This window comes from Pleurodeles waltl, chromosome 3_1 (assembly GCF_031143425.1).
Source record: "Pleurodeles waltl isolate 20211129_DDA chromosome 3_1, aPleWal1.hap1.20221129, whole genome shotgun sequence".
Lineage (NCBI taxonomy): Eukaryota > Metazoa > Chordata > Amphibia > Caudata > Salamandridae > Pleurodeles > Pleurodeles waltl.
The window spans coordinates 688,317,967-688,340,573 of NC_090440.1; the positions used below are offsets into that span (position 1 = coordinate 688,317,967).

Here is a 22,607-nt window from a genome sequence, read left to right on the forward strand (position 1 = left end):
ATGCCCCTGCAGTTGCACAGGCTCAGGCACTTTATAAAGAGGCCTTGTCTAAAAGAAAGATTGAAATCCAAAGGGATAATTTGGATCGTCTACCTCCTGCACCCTCTTCTAAGAACCCAAGTGTGTTTTGGAGAGAGGTTAATAACCTTAGATCACGAAAGACATCGCCCTCCATTATGAGTGGTCATATCACTGGAGACCAATAGATGCTGCATTTTAGTAATATGTATTGTAGAAAGTCCTATTGTAGCTTGTCTACTGATTAATTTTGTAAGAGTAATAAGATTGTGTGGCTCCATATCTCTGTAGATTAAATGATTAGTGCTCTTAATCAAAGCTCCCCTAGTAAAACTCAAGGGCTGGATAGGGTGCCCGTTGATATTTTTAAATGCAGGGTAGAATTTTGGGCTCCTTTACTTACTAACAGATTTATCAACTAAGAGCTAAATGATTCCCTCCTTAGTGGTCAAGCTCTATAATAATTTCGGTCTTAAAAAAAGGGAGTTGTAGTGACCCATCTCTTTAATTAACTCCACTATTAAACTAATGGGGTTGTTTTTAACAGATGAGATTGGATACACAACAATAATGTATTATCTCATTGCCAATATGGGTTCAGAGAAAGGCTTGGTACTATGGAACCGTGTCTAAATCTCCACTTGTAGGTAGGTAAACACACTATAGCTAGAAGGAGTCCACTGTACTAGTGGTGCTGTGCTTCTTGCCTGAACTCCAATTGCCTTACGTAGATTGGTAAGTGCTTTTTCAGAATTTATGTGAGATCTAGACCTGTCAACTAACTTTACTAATTCCGACACCATGGAACGTGGTCCTAAGCAGTATTTATTACCCACTCTTTCTATCAATGGGAACAGCTTAGAGAGTGTCTCCAGATTCCCATATCTAGATCTTGTATTTGACTCTAACGGGTCATGGACAGTAAATGTAAGGCACAGGACCACCAAGTTTATGAAAGCTGTATGTTTACTTTTCAATGTTTGTAAGGCTATGGGAAGGCAAGCTAATCTCTCCTCTTTTAGTAATATACATTAAACAATGTATACCTACCACTTGTTATGGTAGTGGAACATGGGGTTTCACAGATTGTCAGGCACTGCAAATAGATATGTATCAATTTTGCAGGAGTCTCCTTTTTCATCCTCAATCAACTCCGCTTTACTGCTGTGAGGCAGAACTGGCTTTGCCTTATCTTGAGGACCTTATTAAGATAGGGGGGGCTTTTGTTAAGCCTTTCACTGTAGAACAACACTTGGGCTTCTTTTAGCCAAAACATAGTTGATGATTGCATTCAATGGGGACGGGATTAAACATTCCTTGGCTTACGTATGTTAAGCAGAAAATGTATGATTTTGGAAAATCCTCATTATATGGCAACCCTCTGACTATATGTAAAAATGATTACAATTCTGTGAAACATCTATTTATAGACAGACGCTGTTCTCTAATAGAAAGATCGAAGCTTAGAAAGCCCCTAGGTTGGAACTATTTTGTCCTAAAATATAATATTGGTCTAGAGCTGTATTTGTCTTACGTATGTAATAACTGAGAGAGAGCTCTGATGTTGAGATTTAGAGCAGGTACTATCTGCCATTTGAGGTGTTTCACATGGGGATATTTTGATGATCTGAAAGGGTAAAAATGTATTTGTGATGATATTTCATCCCAAAATCTACTACGTTTTACATTATTTAGTACATTTCATAAATCTTTTAGATCACAATTTGTATTACCTTTTTAAATGATGTAGAATTTTAAGCAATGCAGAGCCGCTCTTTGTTTCTCATAATTGTTACCATATGCTGCCATATGTTTTTGATTGGGTAGTTTTCTTAAACCAGATGTGCCCTATTGTAAATGTCTGGATATATAGATTGGGGCATATTTTAAACCTTTACATCTTTTATTGTATTATATGTAATATCAACAGTAAGGATATTTTGTATTAATCTATTATGACTGTCTTAGACATTTGAATAAAGAATGTGCTTGAATTGACCAAGTGCCAAGAGGATATCTGAAAAGAAGTTGCCTGGCCAGGTTAGAGAACCTCAGTGAGTCTTCACAACAGTGCTAGAAAGGTGCATGTCCAGGACCTTCAAAGCCCGCTGCACAACAATGGCAAAAGAAACACTGTTGTCTGTTGGCAGAACCAGGAGGAGAAACAAGTCCAGTGTGTGGAAAGATATCTAAACCATTGTCATTCTATAACTCTGCCTACCAACTGTCCTCCACATACTGTCAGACATATTCTTCCTCTTCAACTTAGTCAGTATTGTCAGATTTAGAGCCAAGCAGCTGGTGTAATGTATGAGTTCGGCTGCATGGTAAAAGGAATGTCTTAGAGTAAGAAAAGCTGGCTTTTGGATGCACTCTGTTGAGATGGGAATGCACACTAGCTTGATGCTGAGACACGACCAGCTCAGAGTCAGAAACCGGCTGCACCAGGGTTGATGTCAAGGGAACTGTGCAGGGAGTGGCACCAGAACCAAAGTCGGTACCAAAGTCAGTTGGGCACCAAAGAGATTTCAAGAGGCACAGACTGTGCCTAGGGAAAAACCGCTGGTGGACCCCGACTGGAGGCCTCTGTGAATCTTTGGGAACTTAAGGAGCACCAGATGGTACCAGAGGTGTATCAAATATATGCAGCATTGCCTCTCAAAATGTTGCAATCTGCTGTGAAATCACAGATGGACCCAGAAATTCGGGTTGCCTCTGATCCAAATTTGGAATCAGGTCTTTAGGAATTTGGCAGACTGACATAGTGGCATGCTGACACCCTCACACGTGCTCTCTGGAGTTTGAGTAGCAGAAAGGGGCAGGCTCCCACTTGGATTTTTTGCACTTCTCATTCGACCGCAACAAGTGTCTGCCATTCAAAATACTTCAGGAGTAGAAATAGGACCATCCTTTAGACTGGTTGCCACACTGAGATTTACATTGTTTGGTGACAGAGACTCACCTCACCGTCCTTTATGCCCTTCATCTGCTCTCTGGGCAAAGTCACTTTAGGCCCTGGAGTCGTGTTCAGACCCGAGGCACCACAGGCATAATTTGTGGGGATCTGTCACAGACATTTGTTTGCAACAGTACCTATAGGGTTTAAACCCTTTTGCTTTGGGAGGTGACATTCCCTTGCACACTAGTGAAAAGAAGAAATGTTTTAGGAGAGTAACTTGTTGAAGATGAGAGGTGCTCTCGGTCCACATTTAAAGAGGTGAAAAAAATGAACTGACATCAGTGTGACTGAGTGGCGTATATATGAGCCCTGCTCCTCCCCTCCAGAGCGGAATGACCTTGGTAAAGAGCCACATGACACCAGCTACTGACACACAGAAGTACTGCTTTTGAGTTTCTGGACCCAACTTTGATGCATGGGCAGATGCTCCCAATGTGAGAAATCTGAAGCTAAAATCTGAATCTGAAGCTAAAAGTGTCCATCTGAAAGTATGTAACTGCTCCAGTGAGCCACACTGGGGTGAGGTAAGGGACCTTGGCAACTGAATCTCTATCCCTGGTGCCAATGGAACACTTCACCTGGATGTAAATGTAGGAGAGCATCCAAAAACATATGATGGATTTAATTTCTACTCCTAGTAGGGGCCTGGCAGTATCCACCTGTTGACTGTAAGGTGAATTGCAGCCTGATAATAAATGAGGGAGGCAATTTGGAGGATCAAAGATGATGACATGATAACCAACAGATTTTCTTCTTATAAAGAGTCAGCAACTATTGGTAAATCAGAGTAGTTTAACACCCTTAATCTTTTATCTATCCACAAGCAAATTGAGCAACTTCCACCACCTTTATTTCACTGCAGCAGGCAGTTTTTAACCTTCAATGAAGATTCAAATGCAACCACGATCTATTTGCTTGATTTCTTTTACCTTTTCTACCATGAAAGATGACATGTAAATCTTTGGCCTATTAGCCAATGCTAAAAACATACTGTGTAAACGTAAAAAAAAAAAAGAAAAAAAAAGAAATCAACATGTGAAAAAGGTAAAAAAGTCTATAAACTGAAAAAAGACCAGCTCCAATTTTTGGCTAACAAATATTCATTGTGTAAGAAAAAAAATAAACCTAAAAATGCAGCTTCAATTGTACAGCTCTTTCTGATGGTACTAAGGAGGAATTGTAGCGAAAAGGAACATCACCGTTGGCAGTTGTAAGGGCCATTGTGTAGTTGAGCAAAAAGACCTGCACCAAACATTGATAAAGAAATGCCATCAGGAACAATCCAAACAAATTTGTGGTCATAAAGCTCAATTTTATCAGGACTCCCTACTTTTTAGTATTGGGTTTTCATATATTAAGGGCCTACTTACGAGTGTGACGGTCCTCATACCGCCACACTCACAGTGGCTGTCAGACCGCCACAGTTGTGGTGATCTGACTGCCACATTACGAGGTTTGTGGGCAGCCCCGCCAACCTACCGCCGTCTCCCCCAGGGTTGGAGATCCCGATGGGCTGACGGTGGTGCAGGTTTGTATCAGCCAGGGCAGAGCTGAACTCTGCTCCACCCTGCTGATTACAATTTGGTTCTCTGCCAGGATTTTAATGGCAGTTTCACCGCCATGAAAGGCTGGGGGAGAACAGGTGCAGGGGGCAACCAGGGGGGTCCCAGCACTGCCCCTGCCCATGGCCAGGGGGTGTCCCCCTGCCCAGCACCCTCATAATGAGCATTGTCTGCACATTACGAGGGAGCCGGTGCCCCTTGTGGGTGGCAGAATTGCCGCCGGATCGATCACAAGCTGGTGACAATCCTGCTGCTACTTTCTCACTGGGCTGAAGGTTTCCACGGGTCAGCCTAGCTCAGTCCAATGGGAAATTCTTAATGGGGCCGGCAGGGAGGCAGCCAGCACGGTGGTAACCACACCGTCGGTAGTTTGGTAGACGGGTGTTCCTGTCTGCCAAACTCATAATCAAAATGTTTGATCTCTGGTAGTAGCAATTGTGCGCTACAATGGAAGCAACTTCTTACAAGTGTCAGCTTGCAATGGTATATAAAATTGTAGCTCAAGGCTAAAAAACGTCCTCCCTGTCATGTAGTAACACGTCACCACAAGTAACACGTCAAGATGAAGTTCAAGGACTCTGTGTGGTCAAGAACATAGGGGGTCATTACAGCTGTTTTGGAGGAAGCACCGTCAACAGGCTGGTGGTGCTTCCAGGGGAATTACGACTGTGGCGGAAGCGCCGCGGTCGCACCGCCGGGACCGGCGGTTTCCCACCACTTTTGTCCCGGCGGTTTAAATCCCCCAGGGCAGTGCTGCCCAGGGGGGGATTACGAGTCCCCCTCCCGCCAGCCTTTTCATGGCGGTATGAACTGCCATGAAAAGGCTGGCGGAAAGGGGAGTCGCAGGGCCCCCTGCCACGGCCCCATGCAGCTTTTCACTGTCTGCATACCAGACAGTGAAAAGCGTGACGGGTGCAAGTGCAGCCGTCGCACAGCCGCAACACCACCGGCTCCATTTGGAGCCGGCTCCCGTGTAGCGGCCCAGAGTGGATCTCATAATAGACCCCGCGGGAGTGCGGCTGCATTGGCGGTCGCCCGGCGGTTCAACCTTGGCGGACGGCCTCTGCCGCCCGCCAAGTTTGTAATGAGGGCCATAGTGTGCTGAATGTTAAAACAAATGTAACTGGTTACTTGCCAAAGATATTTTCACAATTGTAGGGATTTTTGCGATGAGCAGCACTGGGGAGTTATTTCTACAGAAATGTGACAGTGGCCGCAAGGGTGAAAATTGTCAAAAGGATTGCACATTCATTTGGGGCTTTAAACAGGATGCAGAAATGCTATTACACTGGCACAACTCAGTACTGCATTTCATTGTCGCATTTCTGTATCATTATCCTGTCTCTTGATAAGGCCCCAAAGCGCAGTTACTTCATGCGCATTATCAATCTACTTTTGCCATTCTCTAGCTCAGCGTGGTTACTAAAAGTAATTTGTAATTAATAAAATAATACTTAAACCAACAGGGTGTAATTTATGTCTATTTAAGTTCTATTTCGTTTTATTAGAAAATCTGCAATTCTAACGGTGGAGACACGATAAAAGATTGCCTTTTAAGGTGAATATTTAACAATGGTATGCAAAAGAAATGGACAGAGAGAGGGGAAACAACTCGGAGAGGTGAATGGCTTAGACAGAAGGAGGTGGTGGAGCAATAAAGAAACAAAAAGAGGTTGTTAGGAAGAGAAATGATTAACAGATACGACAGGGGAAGAGCCCCAAGAGAGGAGAATAAGAAAGCAGAGCCGATCAATGGAGAGTATGTTTACGAAGCAGAATATGCCAGCGTGTCCCATGGTCTGTGAAGGAATAACCCATCTGGCTGTAATTGTGTGTTTTGAGTTTGCTCTCAATGCACAGTTAATGAGCAGTAGCGGGGATACTTAGTGTGGTTGTGAAAGGGTCGTTGGACTACCAGAAAATACGTTCACTGCTGCTCTGAACACTATTAAGAGAACTGAACTTTACTAGTCTAAAGACCCTCATAAGAATAAAAGTGTCATTTTGGCTTTCAAAGCTCTTACTGCCTACTCCAATAGCAGGCTACCATTCAATTAAAAGATCTGCCACTATCAGGCTGTGTGTTACGATGATCTAGTGTGTTAGTATAAACGCTTCAAAAACTGGATTTGATTCTGTTCGCAATGTTTAGAGAACTTAAGATGTGTTTCCATCCACGCTTATGAGTAACTCTTGGCTCTGGAAACTAGCCCAGTCTAGGTGACCGTGGAGAAAGTGTGGCATGTCTTTGAGGCAGGGGTCTTGAAGTTCCATGGAGATGGTGGATTGCCTGACTTTCCAGGGTGATGAGTGTGATAGTAAGATTTCGATTTTTTAATGTACTTCTGCTGAATGTGTAAAACCTTTCCTTTCTGCGCGGGCTCTCGGTCGTTAGTCAAAGAAATTATGAAGCTTGCTTCACATAAAGACATTATTCTCTTTCAATAAGTAAGGAGGAGACAGGCTTTATTTTACTTCTAAGAACAGTAGAAGCAGGGGAAAGTGCAGCCTATGCAAATCAGCATATCCACCTACCAGGACTTAAAATTGAGTGAGGGAAATAATGACTGACAATGTCTAAACGTCTAAGCAGGCAAACTGCGGCCACGGAGTAATTCCACGCATATGTGTGCCCAGTGTGTGTATCAAAACCTTTAAGGTTTCCTCCAGAATATGAGGAGGAAGTTTGTCAGCCATATCCCAAGGCCCTGGTGGTAGGCAGCATAGGTATTGTCATAGGGGACTGCTAAAAGGAAAAATCTGGATCTCGAGTAAGGAATAGGTGCAAGTACAAAGTAGGCACTGATTCAACAAAACAAATGACCTCCCACCCACAAGATTTATATGATGAAATCGGTGATGGATCTCATGAAGCACAGACAGAGATTTGGAAAAGGCTGTGATCAAGATGTTTGAGTAACCAAGGAGTGTAATTCACTCAATGATCATGCCAAGAGATGAGGCCTGTAAAACACAATGGCATGCCTTAATTATGCTGTAGCTACCCATCAAGCTTGCTTAAGCACAGGGATGATGTAGACTATGCATAAATACTAAGCAAAATGAAACCACAGGCTTGACTTTTACCAGATGAATACACACATTCTTTCCTGGGAAAAGGTAAAGCTCAGGAAACATCTTACTGGCTATAGAGTACATTGTATGAGTCACTCCGGGGTGGGGACAAGGGTACTGAATGTTTCATGGACAGGCATGGGATCAGAGCACCACGTCTGGTTCTGGTATTATTCCTCCAAGACCTTGGAAATATCCAAGATTATGTCAAGGGAGCTTTGGATGAGTTGCTTGTGGGACCAAGGCATTTGCATCACAAGGGAAAATGCTACCTCTTTAGCCAGTGTGACACAGACATCTGCAAGATACCCGATTAAATTCCCTGAACTGCATTTCCCAACTACTTGTCCATTATGTTTTCCCAAGAGATTCTTCGAGAGGGCATTCAGAATTAAGACGACTAGTTGGTCAATGCAAAGATTGGGAAAAGCTGCAAAAGATGATTTGTTGATTCCTAAGAACTGTATGGTTAGGATCAGAAAGGAACTGAGTAGATAATGCTACAGTTACTTACAATAAACATCATTCCTCTGACCCCCCTCTTTTTCAGTCCTGCACTTACAACTCACCCTTTGTCCTACAGGTTCTCAATGGCTTTAATGACATGGTTTTAGATGTCAACGCTGAAAGAATTCTAGCTACAGCTGTTCATTAGCTGGTCACCCAAAAACAGGATGTAGTTTAAAAAAAACACTACTAAAGTTTGATAGCAGCGTATCTGTCTTTTTAAGTGACTAGGAATCATCAGTAGAAAGTATGAGAAAAATAATCTTAACTGGATTACTTTAATTAATCGTAACATAAGTGCCTCAAATAAACAAAGCAGTCAACATTATTAACTTACAGCTCTCCTTGCTTTATTAGATCCTACCACTCGTTCAAAGAAACCACAGTGACAGGAGTACCAGTAAGTAATTATAACATAACAGGTAATTATATAAGGTTATGTAACCATCACAATAATGCTTAAAAGAAAGTTGTTACAGGTGTTAACACCCAAATTTCCATGATCCAAAAGAACCAGTCATTCCTTGTACTGCAATTCGAAAAAAAACTTGCAGGCAGCCTGCAGTGAGAGCAAAATATGGCCAACCGGATGGATCTTTAAAAGGAGCAATCAGAAAAAACCCAAGATGAAATGCCCCATCTCGGCATTCTAAGACAACAATAATAAAATGAGATCAATTTCATAATGCACAAGACGTCTTAGAGAAATGGGCCATGATACCTGAAGGAGCTTGCCTCACAGCAAGCGCAACAAAAGGCACTTTAGATTGGCAAACAAGATATCTTAGCCAGGATTTTGGAGGGCGATTTCCTGGAAGCACCAGGGACAAGTTTTCTAAATGTTTAAATCCAGCCTTTAGATTTCAACCAAGCAGTACCCGCGTAAGTGCTTGGAAACATAACTGCTCGGACCAGCCTTCAACTCTAAAGTCGATCACTGCAGGACAGAGTACCCTCAAGATCATTGTACCTTCTGCCCTTTTAGGAAAAAAAACCATTGAAAAACCTGCTGCCCCCCTTTTATCTCACCCCAGTGACAAACATCCAAACCTGTGGTGTTTGTAGCAAGTGGGTTAGATAACCAACCTGGTATCCTGGCTAAACTCCATCTGCAGTAAACAAGTGCACAGCAACCAAATGGCAAGGTTGCAACAATCAAATTAAAGTGTGCTAAGAAACCTTCTCAAACTCCTGTAATGCCCCATCGATACACAGTCCCATTCCTTGTCTTTTTTCCATCAAACTACCCGTTCGAATCTCCACAACCTCAAGTGATGCTTCACAAAACGCACAAAGATCAGTCTAGAGTCTAGACCATGACCTGAGCGCACAGAACATCCACATGGGTGTAGGTACATACGTATGCCTATGTGTCTGTATATGTACAAATGTATGTGTTCCTGTGTTACAGCTATACATAAGATATTATGAAGCTATTATATAGTGGCCATGAGATGACAGGTTGGTGCTATGTAAATCATAAAAATTAGAGAAACACTCTTCAGATGATCGTGGCTCTGTACTCTAGCTTGGGGGTCATAAAGGAGAACAGTGCAGGGAGACATGGGAAACCGGAGGCAGATCCTATTTTATTACCACTGCATTCTCCGATCTTAGGTGAATTAATCATATTTAGAGGAATGTACAGGTTTACTTCATTTTTGGCCACAACAAGAAGAAAGGCAACCTCCTACACATAATGATTATCCTGTTTTGAGGGGGAAAGAACTTCTGTTTCTTTTTTAACTGACTCTCACCCTATATTTCTATGTAGCATGCATCATCATCAAGCCCTCAGTCCACAAACTTGTAGATACATACATGCAGGAGTCAATGGACCAAAATCGGTGCTGTGCCGGTTTGAACTCCTGACGAAAGTGTGACGAAAGGTTTGCCTGCCGATAACTACCTATGGAGCAAAAAGGAACCTTTTCAAAACTGAGCCACCTGGAATTCCAGGTTCCCTAAAAACACAACTGTCATCCGAAGTGTGGTATCAGTATTTTGCATGAGTGATTGCATGATGAGTTTGGTTTTTATAATTTTATGCCCAAGGCAAGGAAATAAAGGAACTGAAAATTCTTTAGCATTGAGGGATCTTGCTGGTCCTGATGAAAGCTGAATGATCTGGACGGCGATTAACAAAACAGCTGAAACAGCTAAAACAAGTTTGCTTATGGATGCGGAAGTCGTTAAACTATCCATACACACCCTGCTCTAGTTTCTAAACATGCCAAGTGCCTTTTTAACAAACTGAAATTCTCAGTAGATCACCTTACGCATTTTAATCTATTTTTTCTTGTTCCTAGATAAGGATATTACACAAAGCAAAGCGATCCATTGAAGAGTAGCGTTGACATCACCCAGTATTGACATCCAAACAGGGTGAGGACTCGATGATGGAGTATGCCATATAGAAATATGTGGGTGGCAGTATACAAAAAAAAAACAGGAGTTCTTTCTCCTCAATAAAGGATAATCAATGAGTCTAGGAGGTTGTCTCTTTTTGATTTGGGCTAGATCCTTTAGGGAAATAAGGTGATTCTCCACAGTCATTGTCCCCATTTGTCTCTCTACAGTTACACCATTCAACACAGGAGTGAGCATCTATAGGTATTACTAAGAGATTAAAGGCCTTGTGGAAATATTCAAGAAAGAAAGTATAGACAAAAATAAAGTAAAAGCCGTAGACTGCAGAAAAAAACATGACTCAGACTGCACTTGGTAATATTCTCGAAATATGCCCACAAATATGATTGAATTCGTGTTTAACAGAATCTAAGTAAGTGGGAAGTTAGTTTGGCTGAATTTAGGAATTTGAGAGGTTGGCCATTTTTGTTTGGCCATCGGTACTCTATTTATGTCTTTATTTTTATGACCAATGTTTTTAATATATATATATTCGCATGGAACCAGTGGTGGAAGGGATACACCATCTCTTTGAAGCAACTGTAGGGCAGAAACACTTAACGTAAGGTGATATGTCACTACAATACTATAGAAAAGGTTTAACATAATAGAAATATAAAAGCCAATGTATAACCCTGAAGTCCAAAGCAAGGTTTGTGTTATGAGCTTCGAAATGGCACAGGTGACATTCAGACAACCACACCCCTGTGTTGCTGAAAGACTGCTGACTGAGACACTATGATCATTCCTACAGATTTAAGAAGCAGAGCACTGACCAGAGTGATGAATGATTATTGCGATTCATTGTGAGTAAACAAAGCGGCAGCAGGGTGTGAAAAGTGGAACATGCAGGGAGTAGTACAGGAAACTGGTGTTAGAGAATGTGAAATAATAAGTGCAGTTGCAATGGGGAAACTGAGAATGTGTCAAACTGTTCTTTAATAAGGAATCAGAAGACAACAGCAATAAGTACTGGTGTGACCATCAGGCACATGTCTCCCTCCCAGGAAGAACACAATACATCCTCAACACTATTTCTCGTTCCAATACTAACTAACATGAGGCATACCATCTCTCCCCAGGCCCATGTGCCCTAGCCAGAACCAATGAAAAGGCTCAATGCAAACACCCCACCCCCCAACAATCTCCAAGCAGTCAGAGAGTTAGCCAGGTGTCGATGGTGCTAGTCTCTGTGTGCACAATAGCTATAATCAATTCAGAGTGTAGAGTTCTGGTGTTTGGGGAGAGCTGGACTCCACCAGGAGTGCATAGTTTTGGTTTCTTGTCATAGGTGAGATCAGTAAGGAGTTAAATAATGTGTCCTGTTAAGAGTAAGGCTGACTCAGTAGTGGTTGGCTGTAGTCTCCGAATGCAGCTGGGAATTGTCATTAGTCCAGGTTGCAGATGGGTTTAACAGAGAGAAGATGGTTTTAGACTGCTAGCAATACAGCACATTCGTGTGCAAATGGTTATAGTCTCCAGTTATAGCTGAGATCAATCACAGGTGTTTGGATCCAGTCTTCAATTACAGCTTAGGTCACTCAGCAGTGGATGGTTTTAAACTCTTGTTATAGCTGGATTCATTATGGTTGTAGAGTGCTGGTCTCTGGTTACCGCTGGCCCCCCTCCGCAGTTTAGTGTGTCAAAACAAAGAAACTGGCTCTACTCTGCTAATGATTGGGCTCATTGATTAAAGAACGTTTCTAGTCTCTGGAGAAAGCCGGGATATGTCAGGGGGAGATGTTTCTAGACTTTATTTAGAGCTTAGACCACTGAACCACAAACAGAGGAATGGATGGTTGCAATACATAGTAAATGCTGGGAGCAGTATGGAGAAACTGCTTTTTGCATCTGACTGGAACAGAGATCAGTCAGGAGTGAAAGGTTTTAATCTGGAGAGGATGATTCTAGTGTATTGTCAAAGCAGAGATCAGTCAGGAATAGAGGGTTCAAACCTCAGGTTAGAGGTGGGCTCAGTCAGGAGTAGATGGTTCTAAGCCCTAGCTACTACTTAAGAAAATGAAATTCTCTGGTTAAAACAGAAATAACCAAGAATTAAGTAGGTATGGATTCTAAGTACATCTATAATCACTAAGGACTGGAAGGTTCAGGTCTTTGGTGAGAGCCAGGGTTAGGCATAGATGGTTTGTGTCTCTGGTTAAAGCTAGGAGGACTCCAGACTGATTACAACTGGATTCACTCTAGTGGATGGTCTTAAGATTCTTGTTGCAAAGCAACTCTAATAGTTTTGGATCCCTTGTGTTTATAGCTGTCGTTTAGCACAGATGGGATTAGAAGTGGATAATTACAGCATAGTTTCAAATTTAGGCTCAGGAAGTGGGAGATGTTTCTAGAGTCTGGTTACAATGGGTCCATACAGGAGTGGAGGATGCGGATCAGGTTACAGAAGGGATCAGTCAGACATGAATGGTTATAGTCCAGGCTTCCCTAAAGAGTAGCTACTGGTGGCTTTCCACCTACCTGTGAGTAGCTCTAGCGAGTGCAGGCCAGCCTACGTTATTAGACACTTTCACTTAATTTAATCGATATGTGTATAAAAAAATTGAGTGTGTGTATTTGATGGGAAAATGTGTGCATTTTCAAGGATTATTAACTGATGTTTCGAGAAACATGCCTCAATTTTCGAAATATATTTAAAGCTGATACTTGAGTGACAAGTCGTTTGACGCTGGGCAGATGTATTACCAATATCATGCCTGTAGTACCAGGGTCATTGCAGCTATCACTGGTATGGATTGCCATGTTCAAGCATTCAAAATCGATTGACTTTTTTACATTACTGCTGGCAACCCTGCCGAATCTACTGAGGCGATTACTGCTGGTAATCTTCCATATGATGGCCAATACCTTGCCTGCCGTGGTCACTGTTACAGTACTAATAATACTAGTGGCTCAGGATGATTTTCATTGAATGTATCTATTGTCACAGAAACGGTTGGAGACCCCTGTTATAGTCTTATCTCAAATAAACACTAACAGAAGTGGATATTTCTAATCTCTGCCTACTTCAATCATTCAGGAGTGGCTCTAGTTTCTATTTTAGCAGGGCATCCTCATGAATGCATGTTTCTAGCCTATGGTTTCAACAGTAATGTGCCAAGACTGGATGATTCTAGTCTCAGGATACAACTTGGAATTGTTCAATTGAAAATAATTGCTCTAGCCTCCAGATTAAATTGGGGCCAGTAACAAGTTGATTGATTGTTCTGGTTTTTTATATAAGCGGGACGAGTAACATATGAATGCAGCCTACCTTTACAGCTGGGATCAGAAATGACCAAGGTAATCTACTACTTGGTTACACCTGGCATGGATTAGGTGTTTGTGGTTCTAGTCTCAGGTTACAGGAGGGAAAGTCAGGAGTAGCTGGCTCTAGTCTCTGATCAGAGCTGGAATCAGTCATGAATGGCTTCATTTAGGAGTTAATGGTTACAGTCATTCATTTGATCTAGTATCCTCCCACGTACACCAGGGGACAGATCTAGTCTCCAGCTACAGATAAGATCAGTCAGGAGGAAATTATTCTAATCTATTATTAGAGTTAGGATCAAGGAGAACAGAGTGATTTTTTATGGTCACAAGTGGCATCATTCAGGAATAGACACGTTTAGCCCCTACCAGTATCTCCCAATTTACAAAGCTATAGCAGTGTACAAAGTTGTATCACAAACTCCCAGGAATGTGCAGGTCTACATGACGACAAGGCATGAAGCTAATGGAATAATTAATTAATGAAGAAATAAAACCGGGTCCCCGTGATAGCCAGAAGGATTAAACTTTTACATGTCATGGCTATAAAAAAAGACATTGCGAAATGAAGAGAAGCCAAACTGGATGAGACTAACATGGCATTGCTGGCGGTGGTGGCAGACAGCGCCGGGCTGGAAATCACTCTGCGTTTGGAACATTGGAGGAGCAGGCTGCCGCAAGGTTGCTTCCCACTGCAACATGAGACACGAAATGCATCGCCGCACACACAAGCAGCAAGGGAAAAAACGAAGAAAGGTTAGATATGAGAAGAGAGGAAAAACATGGAAATTAAGAGGGAAGATCAACTCTGGCTGGGGGAAAGAAGGATACTGAACATGAAATAAACACACAATGATGGATAGTGTGAGAGACAGGTACACAGACGAAGGGTAGAGAGTCTCTGTGAATAAAAATGAACAGTTTTGAGAATGGTAAAAAAGAAGACACAGCAAGAGTACTCAATAAAAGTGATGGGGATAGAAAAGAGGAACAGGAAAATAGATGAAAACCCTAAAAAAAAAAAAAAAAAAAACGAGGCTCAAAGAAGAAGAAAAACAAAGAACATGTAAAAGCAAGAAAGGAAACAACAGAACAGAAGTACAAAATGCTGGGTCAGAAAGAAAGACTTGGTTAGTAAAGCTTGCATTATCAGCACGCTTCACACACAAACTGAATGAAGTGACAGCTAGAAAGAGGATGGGTGGCACAGCCAATAATCTATGAATAAAATGGATGGGCTTGAAATATGTTCAGCTTATCTGTGGGCTGGCAATCTCAAAATAATGCTCAGTTATTCTTAACTTAAATAGATAGTGCTCATAAAATTGGTTATTGGTCTAAAAATAAATTGATTGGGAAAAAAATATTTCTCTTGTCCTTAAATGAAGAACAAATACGAGCATGAATTCCTTGAGTACATGACGCTATGAGTGCAAGAAAGGAAACTGCGTTTAGTCATAAAGTTTGGATACCATCTCTCCCATCAAACATATCCTATAACACTTTTGAGACACTTTACTTTAGGAAGGCTGCAGAGCAATCTGCGCCCAAACAAGGGTACATTCTGCACAGGTACAGTCAGTGTAGCCCACAAGTAGAGGTTCTGAATTGTTCACACTATACCTCATCTAAATTGCAGAAGCTGAAGAATACATTTGAGCTATTCTTAGACTTTATACACCCACAATTATGCTTGGAAATGTACGCTCAAAATCATAATTTTAGCAATTACCTAGGTAAGTTTTGACAAAATATTTGTTTATACGATATTACTGTACATTTATAACCTTTTACAATAATAAGAAAAAACACTCGTGATCACATTTCTACATCATGTGTACATATGTTAAAGTCAAACACTTGAATAGTCACTCATGTGTCCTAGAGAATGGAACACTTAATAAGGAACACAGAATGCTACGTACCATTGGTAAAACAGATACGCCAAATCTCCTCCGTTCCTAGAAATCTCCATACACAGAGGGACTTGGGAGACCAGAGGACTGTAAGAGGAGGTGAGCATATGATAACGATTCCTCGGAGGAGGAGTACAAAGTATCTATTTGAACACTGCCCAAGGGTTTTAATGTTTCCTTCTAACAAATGCTAATTCCTCTGCAGATGTGTTATCTTCAAATAACTATCCAGCTCTATCCAGCAATTCAGATGGGAGGGTTTCGGATAATGAAAGAGAAAGCTACTTGAGAATATATGTATATTTCTACTACTGATATCGTCTAAAACCATCTCTGTTGTGTTATATATCATGTAGAACACAAACTGCCACAAATTAATTCCTGGAGCTGGCAAATTGCCAATGCAACCAACCATCAACAGGTGGTAAGTAATATCTGAAAAGAGAGGTAGTTTTCCCTGACACAAACCGTTAGTAGCTGATCATTTCAAAGGGTGACGCCATGCACTGGGCAGGCTCTGGCATTCAGTCTCATCTTCTTGAACACAGCATAATTGCAGCTGCCAAAACAGATACTCAATGTAGATGAAGATAGGAGAGAAGCTTTAATTTCCTTATTTCATCCCTGCTGTGACACTCCCCTACTCACCTCCATGTTGTGTGCAAGGTTGTATCTGCTAGGGAGCATCATATATTGGCAGATAGTGTTGCTGTATAAATCAACTCTAGTGCAGTGCCCAAATCTATGCCGCCCAAATAGGATAAAGAATCGATTAACAAGTTATTTACCTTCAAATTTAGCGATCAACTACAGCAATTTTGAAATAAGCATACTACTTTTACTTTTAAGATGATGTAAGATATCCTATTGTAACACATATGAGGGGTTGTAGAGCACAAGATGTACATAAAGAATTCAAATTCTTTGGTTTCGATCAGATTAAGATAAATCCACGAGGAGGTAACAAGGAACTATCATTAAGGATGAAGGAGTCATTGTGGATTATGAGACTAAGAGCAGTAGAATGTGGATTAAATTCTGATCATGAACTAGAATATTTTATAGGTGATAGATAATATATAATAATGCTGTTATGTGGGACAAAATTATGCACACAGAAGGAGAATAAGAACTTAATATCTGTTATTCTGATTGTGAACACAAAGAGATATTAACATATCAGGTATAGTATAAGATATACACTGTGATGTTTGGTACATATTGAATATGAGATCAGTCAGTGGATAAACATAAGAGTTAGGTATAACAATAATGGCTGCTTAGATATATACATACAAATATATAGGTTGAATATAATTTAGTACTATTTTACTTTATTTAATTAGTCTTGTTTTCACTATATACAGGGAATGACTTAAGTTATATGGATGCAACTTCAAATGGAATGACAATTATCAAGAGAGGGGTAAATATGTGTACAAAGTATTTTTTATCTAGCTACATCAGGCACAAGGTTATGTATAGTGGATATAACAGTTTACTGATGAGCGTTGAGATAGTTCTCTTTTTTGTTTCTACTAGCGATGAATAAGAATAGAAAAAGGATTCCGTTGGGAGACTTCTGTGGAAGTCGTAGTAAATATAGAAGTCCTTTCTCTCTCTGTCGAACACTACGAAGGAGGGGCTATTTATAGAGCAGGGAGACGCGTACTTGTCTTTCTTTACCGAACGAGTACTCGCGGTGCTAACAGACTGAATAGTGATTTACAAGGAGATGAGTTTAATAGACAATTGGAAGTATTTCAAAGAAGCGCTTCAGTGGAGCGCTTGGTATAGACTAACAGGCTTACAATGTTGACCATTATCTGAAGTGTCATTTTATGTTATAGGATGTGCTTTAAAGAATGCATCCAGATTGGTATACTTAGAACAGATAATTAAGCTGATAAGGAGGTAAGCAACTGTATAAGCATAATATGGCATACTTAATAGCCAATAAATAATCAGTAGTATTAATATTTTCATCTAATTAACCTGATTGGATAATACATAGGTTTGAGATTGGGACAGGAAGAATTGAACAGATGATGGAAAGGATCTTATAGAGAAGAAAATATCTGGAAGCTTTTTATTTGATAAGGTATATGGCAATTTTGGTAGTTTAAATATCAGGAGTACTTAAATACTGTACACTAAGTAGGTTGGGTTGAGGGACTTCACCTGTGTGTGCATGTTTTGGAAAACATGGTTTATTGACACGTCACTAGAGACTTTAATTTTAATATATGGGAGATTAACAAGGTTTCCACAGTAATGTATATTGATCACTAGTGTGTTGATTTCCACCAGGCACGATATAATTAGAGGGTATACATTATTATGCAGCTCTGCATTTTATTTATGTTAAAACATTATAGGTACTTCTGTATACACTGTTCACAGCCTTAAAAGTCCTGAGGAAGTCAAGGCGAGATATAACCCAGATGAAACACGTGTAGACTTGGCTGGAACGAAAGAGAAGAAATAATAAAGAAGAGTAATTCTGGAACACCTCTTGGGACTCTTAACTTATTGTTTGCGATACTAAATGGAATACGAGTGCTTTTAGTTGTATGCATACTTTTACCACAATACAATGGGGTGAACTGTGCTGGGCAGACAGGCAGTGTGCTCCATCCTCCCCCTTATGTTTAAAAGGCTCCCTTGAGCCAATGAGCTGGATGTGTGCATGTGGAGAAGTATTTTGACCAGTGAAGACTTGGGCATCATACCAGCAACCCTAGATGACTTTTCTCTGCTCTCTACTACCTCTGCTCTCTACTGGTGAAGGGCTAGATCCAGAAACACGTGTCTAGAGATAACAGCACTACCTGCACCAACTTTGGTAAAAAAAAACTACAGCAACTTAGAAGTAAGCACACTGCATTTACCAGAATGCAATCGGGTGAATTGTGCTGGGATAAGAGGCAGTGTGCTCCCTCCCCCCTTGTGTACCTTCAGTAACACCTTATCTGGTAGAAACTATATCTAGCCGCAAATTCCTTACCATAGAATTTTCTCTAGGAATCAGACTGTATCCAGAAGGTTTTTCGTGAGCAGTAGGTAGGTAGGTGGTGCCGCTTGGCTCCATGTTACGTAATCATCGTCACCGTGTCATGTGTGACGTTCGTGGTGCCTATATATCCACCTCCTACATGTGCTGATTCTTGTTTCTTTTCACAACTTTCCACACCTGAAGCGCAGAGCCATGAAGAACACTTATCAATGATGTGGAAAACTAGGGCCCTGAAAGGGAACAGCCCTGTCCAAAGAAATTAGTTTGTACAGCGGGGAGGATGGTTGGTTCGGTAAGGCATCTGCAGCTAGATATGGGGGGTCATTCTGACCCTGGCGGGCATCGACCGCCAGGGACGACGACCACGGAAGCACCGCCAACAGGCTGGCGGTGCTTCCTCGCCCAGCCGGGTCTGGTGGTTTCCCGCCGGATTACCCCCGGCTGGGAGAATCCTCCATGGCGGCGCTGCTTGCAGCGCCGCCTTGGGGATTCCGACCCCCTTCCCGCCAGCCTGTTTCTGGCGGTTTTCACCGCCAGAACCAGGATGGCGGGAACGGGTGTCGTGGGGCCCCTGGGGGCCCCTGCACTGCCCATGCCAATGGCATGGGCAGTGCAGGGGCCCCCTAACAGGGACCCAGGGAGATTTTCACTGTCTGCATTGTAGACAGTGAAAATCGTGACGGGTGCAACTGCACCCGTCGCACCCCTGCAACTCCGCCGGCTCCATTCGGAGCCGGCTTCATTGTTGCAGGGCCTTTCCCGCTGGGCGCTCCTTTGGCGGGCACCCGCCGGCCCAGCGGGAAAGTCAGAATGGCCTCCACGGTCTTTACCAGATAAGGCTTTACTGAAAGTAGCGTGTTCATCTGATAGAGATTTCTAGTCACAGATTCCTTAACTTAGAATAGATACCCAAGCAGTACAATCCCCACAGGTGGTTATGCAGACCAGTTTCAGTTGAGGAAGTCCTGCCAGACAAAACGGGCGAAGTGCCCATCCCCATGTACCTGACTGTCCAGGCAGTAGTGCTTTGTGAACTTGTGCACAGAGGCCCACGTTGCTGCCTGGCAGCTATAAGAACTGGAACTCTGCATGTTAATGCAGTGGTTGCAGCTTTAGCTCTGGTGGAATTAGCTTGCAAGCCCTCAATGAGCTGTTTTTTAGCCAGTGCATAGCAGATTTTTATACAGAGTACAACCCATCTGGAGATGCTCTGCTTTTGCAGAGACTGTCCTTTCTTCACTCCAACATACCCTACAAAGTGTTGGTCATCCACCCGGGACTCCTTTATTCGATCAAGGTAGAACAGTGCTCTTTTTGGGTCCAGACAGTGGAGTCACTCTTCTTCTTTAGAGGGATGTGGAGGAGCATAAAAAGTAGGCAAAGTGATGGATTTGCCTATGCGAAATGGAGTAAACTCTTTTGGGAGAAAGGAGGCACTAGCGCGAAGCACCAGTTTGTCAGGATGAATGGAAAGGTATAGTGGTTTGGATGATAAAGCCTGAAACTCACTAACGTTTCCAGCAGATGTGATGGCCACGAGGAAGGCTGTTTTTATTTTAAAGAGCCTGAGGTGACAATTATGAAGTAGCTTGGAGGATGCACACATTATAAAAGTTAAAACAATATTAAGGTCCACTGAGGCACGATAAATGGTGAAGGAGGAAAAAAGCTGAACAAAAGCTTTTAGAAACCTATTATGTGCAATAGGGGACTTGAGGATGGGACGGATGGTCAGGCAGCTGCAAAAAGCAGGGATAACTGAGAGATAGCCTTTAAGAATGCCTAGAGAAGACCCGTGCAGGGCAAGAGAGAATGAAAAGCAGAACTTGAGAAAGAGCGTCAGAAAGGGAAACAATTTGTTATTCTGCACACTATGCCACAATTTTTTTTCCAACGGCAGGTGTATAAAGTCTTGGTGGAGGGACGCCAAGCTGCTAGGATGACATCACAGACTTTTAGAGGAAGATCAATGGCTATCAACTGTCATCGCTCAGTCTCCACACAAGAAGGTGGAGACTGGACAGGTTTGGGTGAAGGACCCTCCCCTGCTGTTGAGACAGAGGATTCCCCCAAATGGACAAACCTGATTGGAGGATCGATGGCTATGCTCAATAGCACGGGATACCAGGATCTCCGTGACCAGTCTGGAGCCACAAGGAAGACTTGGTCCCGTCGTTCTTGATCTTCTTGAGGACTCTGGGATGAAAAAGGTCTCCGAGCAAGAGCAGTCTTCGAAACTCCAGCTTGCAAAACTGCTGACATTGCGCATTCTCGGCAGAGACAAACAGATCTAACCAAGGCTCTCCCCACTGTTGAAAGAGACCTTGTGCCACCTCCAGGTGGAGACTCCATTCACAATCCAGTAGGCATCGACGGCTGAGTTTGTCCACCCTGGCATTCAGTGAACCCACCATGTGCTGAACTATCAGGGATTTGCTCTGATGTTCTAGCCATGTCTAGAGGCACAGGACCTCTTGACAAAGGGTCAACGACCCTACCCCTGCCCTGTTTGCTGCAGTACCACATGGCGTTGGTGTTGTCTGTGAGCCACTGCACCAACCTTCCCTTGATGGAGTTATATATAAATTCATGGTTGTGTACTACATGTGTAGATACTGTGGTGCAGTTGTCATAGGAAAGTTTGAAAGAATACTGGTAAGGAGACTGACTAAATCTGAAGGTAGGGATTAAAGGTGGAATGGATGCATAGTACAAATAGGTCTTTGGGGGCAATGTATGTGATTCTCAAACAGAAAAAAAACAAGCACTTACACTCCTACTCACTACAAAACTATTTTTAAAAAAGTTATTTGTGTGCATATTTGTGGACGGACTGAAATGGGGAATCCTTCAGACTGAATACCGCTAACTAGAGTTCTTACATTGGAGATGGACTGTTAAGAGAAAGACTCCCAGAGAGTCCATTTAAAAAATATTTTATTTTGAATTCAATGAAGAATAAGAGGAGCATGTTTGTGTGACTTAAATATTTTCTACAATATACATTATATTAACTTGTCTTCTGTTACTTTTTAAACTGAAACTTTTCTGAATCCTCCATGTTTTAAATATTGTATTTTCTACATAGAAGGCACTTCTAATTTACTTATTAGAATGAAGATGGTGATGAAGGGTGATTCCCTTGTTGACATTTTAAGAGACATTTTTATGATAAAAATGAAGTGGAGTTTTTGCAAAATTTAAATGTGTAATATCCATATGTTAGTACATTTTAATGAGGTTAATTATCTTTTAAGGGCTTATTACTTTATTAAACTTTGTTGAACTGATCAACTGATTGAATTCTGTGAGGAGGGGCCTCTACCTTATCCATTATTGTAGTGGTCCATAACCATTAGCTCAGAGGCTTTACAGATACAATTATGGCATGTCTAGAACTCTTCTGGAAGGTGGTCAGGATAACTCCGGTGTCATTTTTAGAGGTTTGATGAATGTAATAATTTCATCTTACTGAAATGTGTAGCTCATTATTTTAAACCATAAATGTGTATGTTCTAGTAACTATGAACATGTGTTGCAAAATTACTAGTCGTGGTCTATAAGGGCTGCCATAGAAATTACCATTAAACCAGATCTGTTTGTTGGGATATTTATTTTATGACATGTAAGTCAGGTAAATTATATTAAAAATGTCTAGCTTTTTCTCAAGCAGTACTTTTTTTATCTACACTACGTTCAACTGCATAGAGTGAACATCGTGTGGCACCAGCCACTGAGATAGTGTAATTCCCTGCCTACACTTGTTTTCTTCCCTCCTTTTTCAGAGTATCTGCATTTGTGAACCTTACAGTAGCACCTGGTGTAGATTCTGTCATAAGGGCAAGCTTTACGCCCAAACTATCTACCATCCCATA

General features: G+C 41.8%; 1 protein-coding gene across 18 annotated transcripts in view; it reads right to left on the reverse strand.

Moving 5' to 3' along the window:
* Window positions 1–22,607, reverse strand: part of ADGRB2 (adhesion G protein-coupled receptor B2) — a 1,191,470-nt gene that overhangs the window by 155,455 nt on the left and 1,013,408 nt on the right. For 3 of the 18 annotated variants that reach the window (XM_069223304.1, XM_069223312.1, XM_069223298.1), the window contains one exon: window positions 14,397–14,492. The exons of the other annotated variants lie outside the window; for them this stretch is intronic. In XM_069223304.1, the coding sequence (XP_069079405.1) occupies window positions 14,397–14,492 (96 nt within the window). The remainder of the gene's footprint in view (window positions 1–14,396; window positions 14,493–22,607) is intronic. 18 annotated transcript variants of the gene reach the window in all.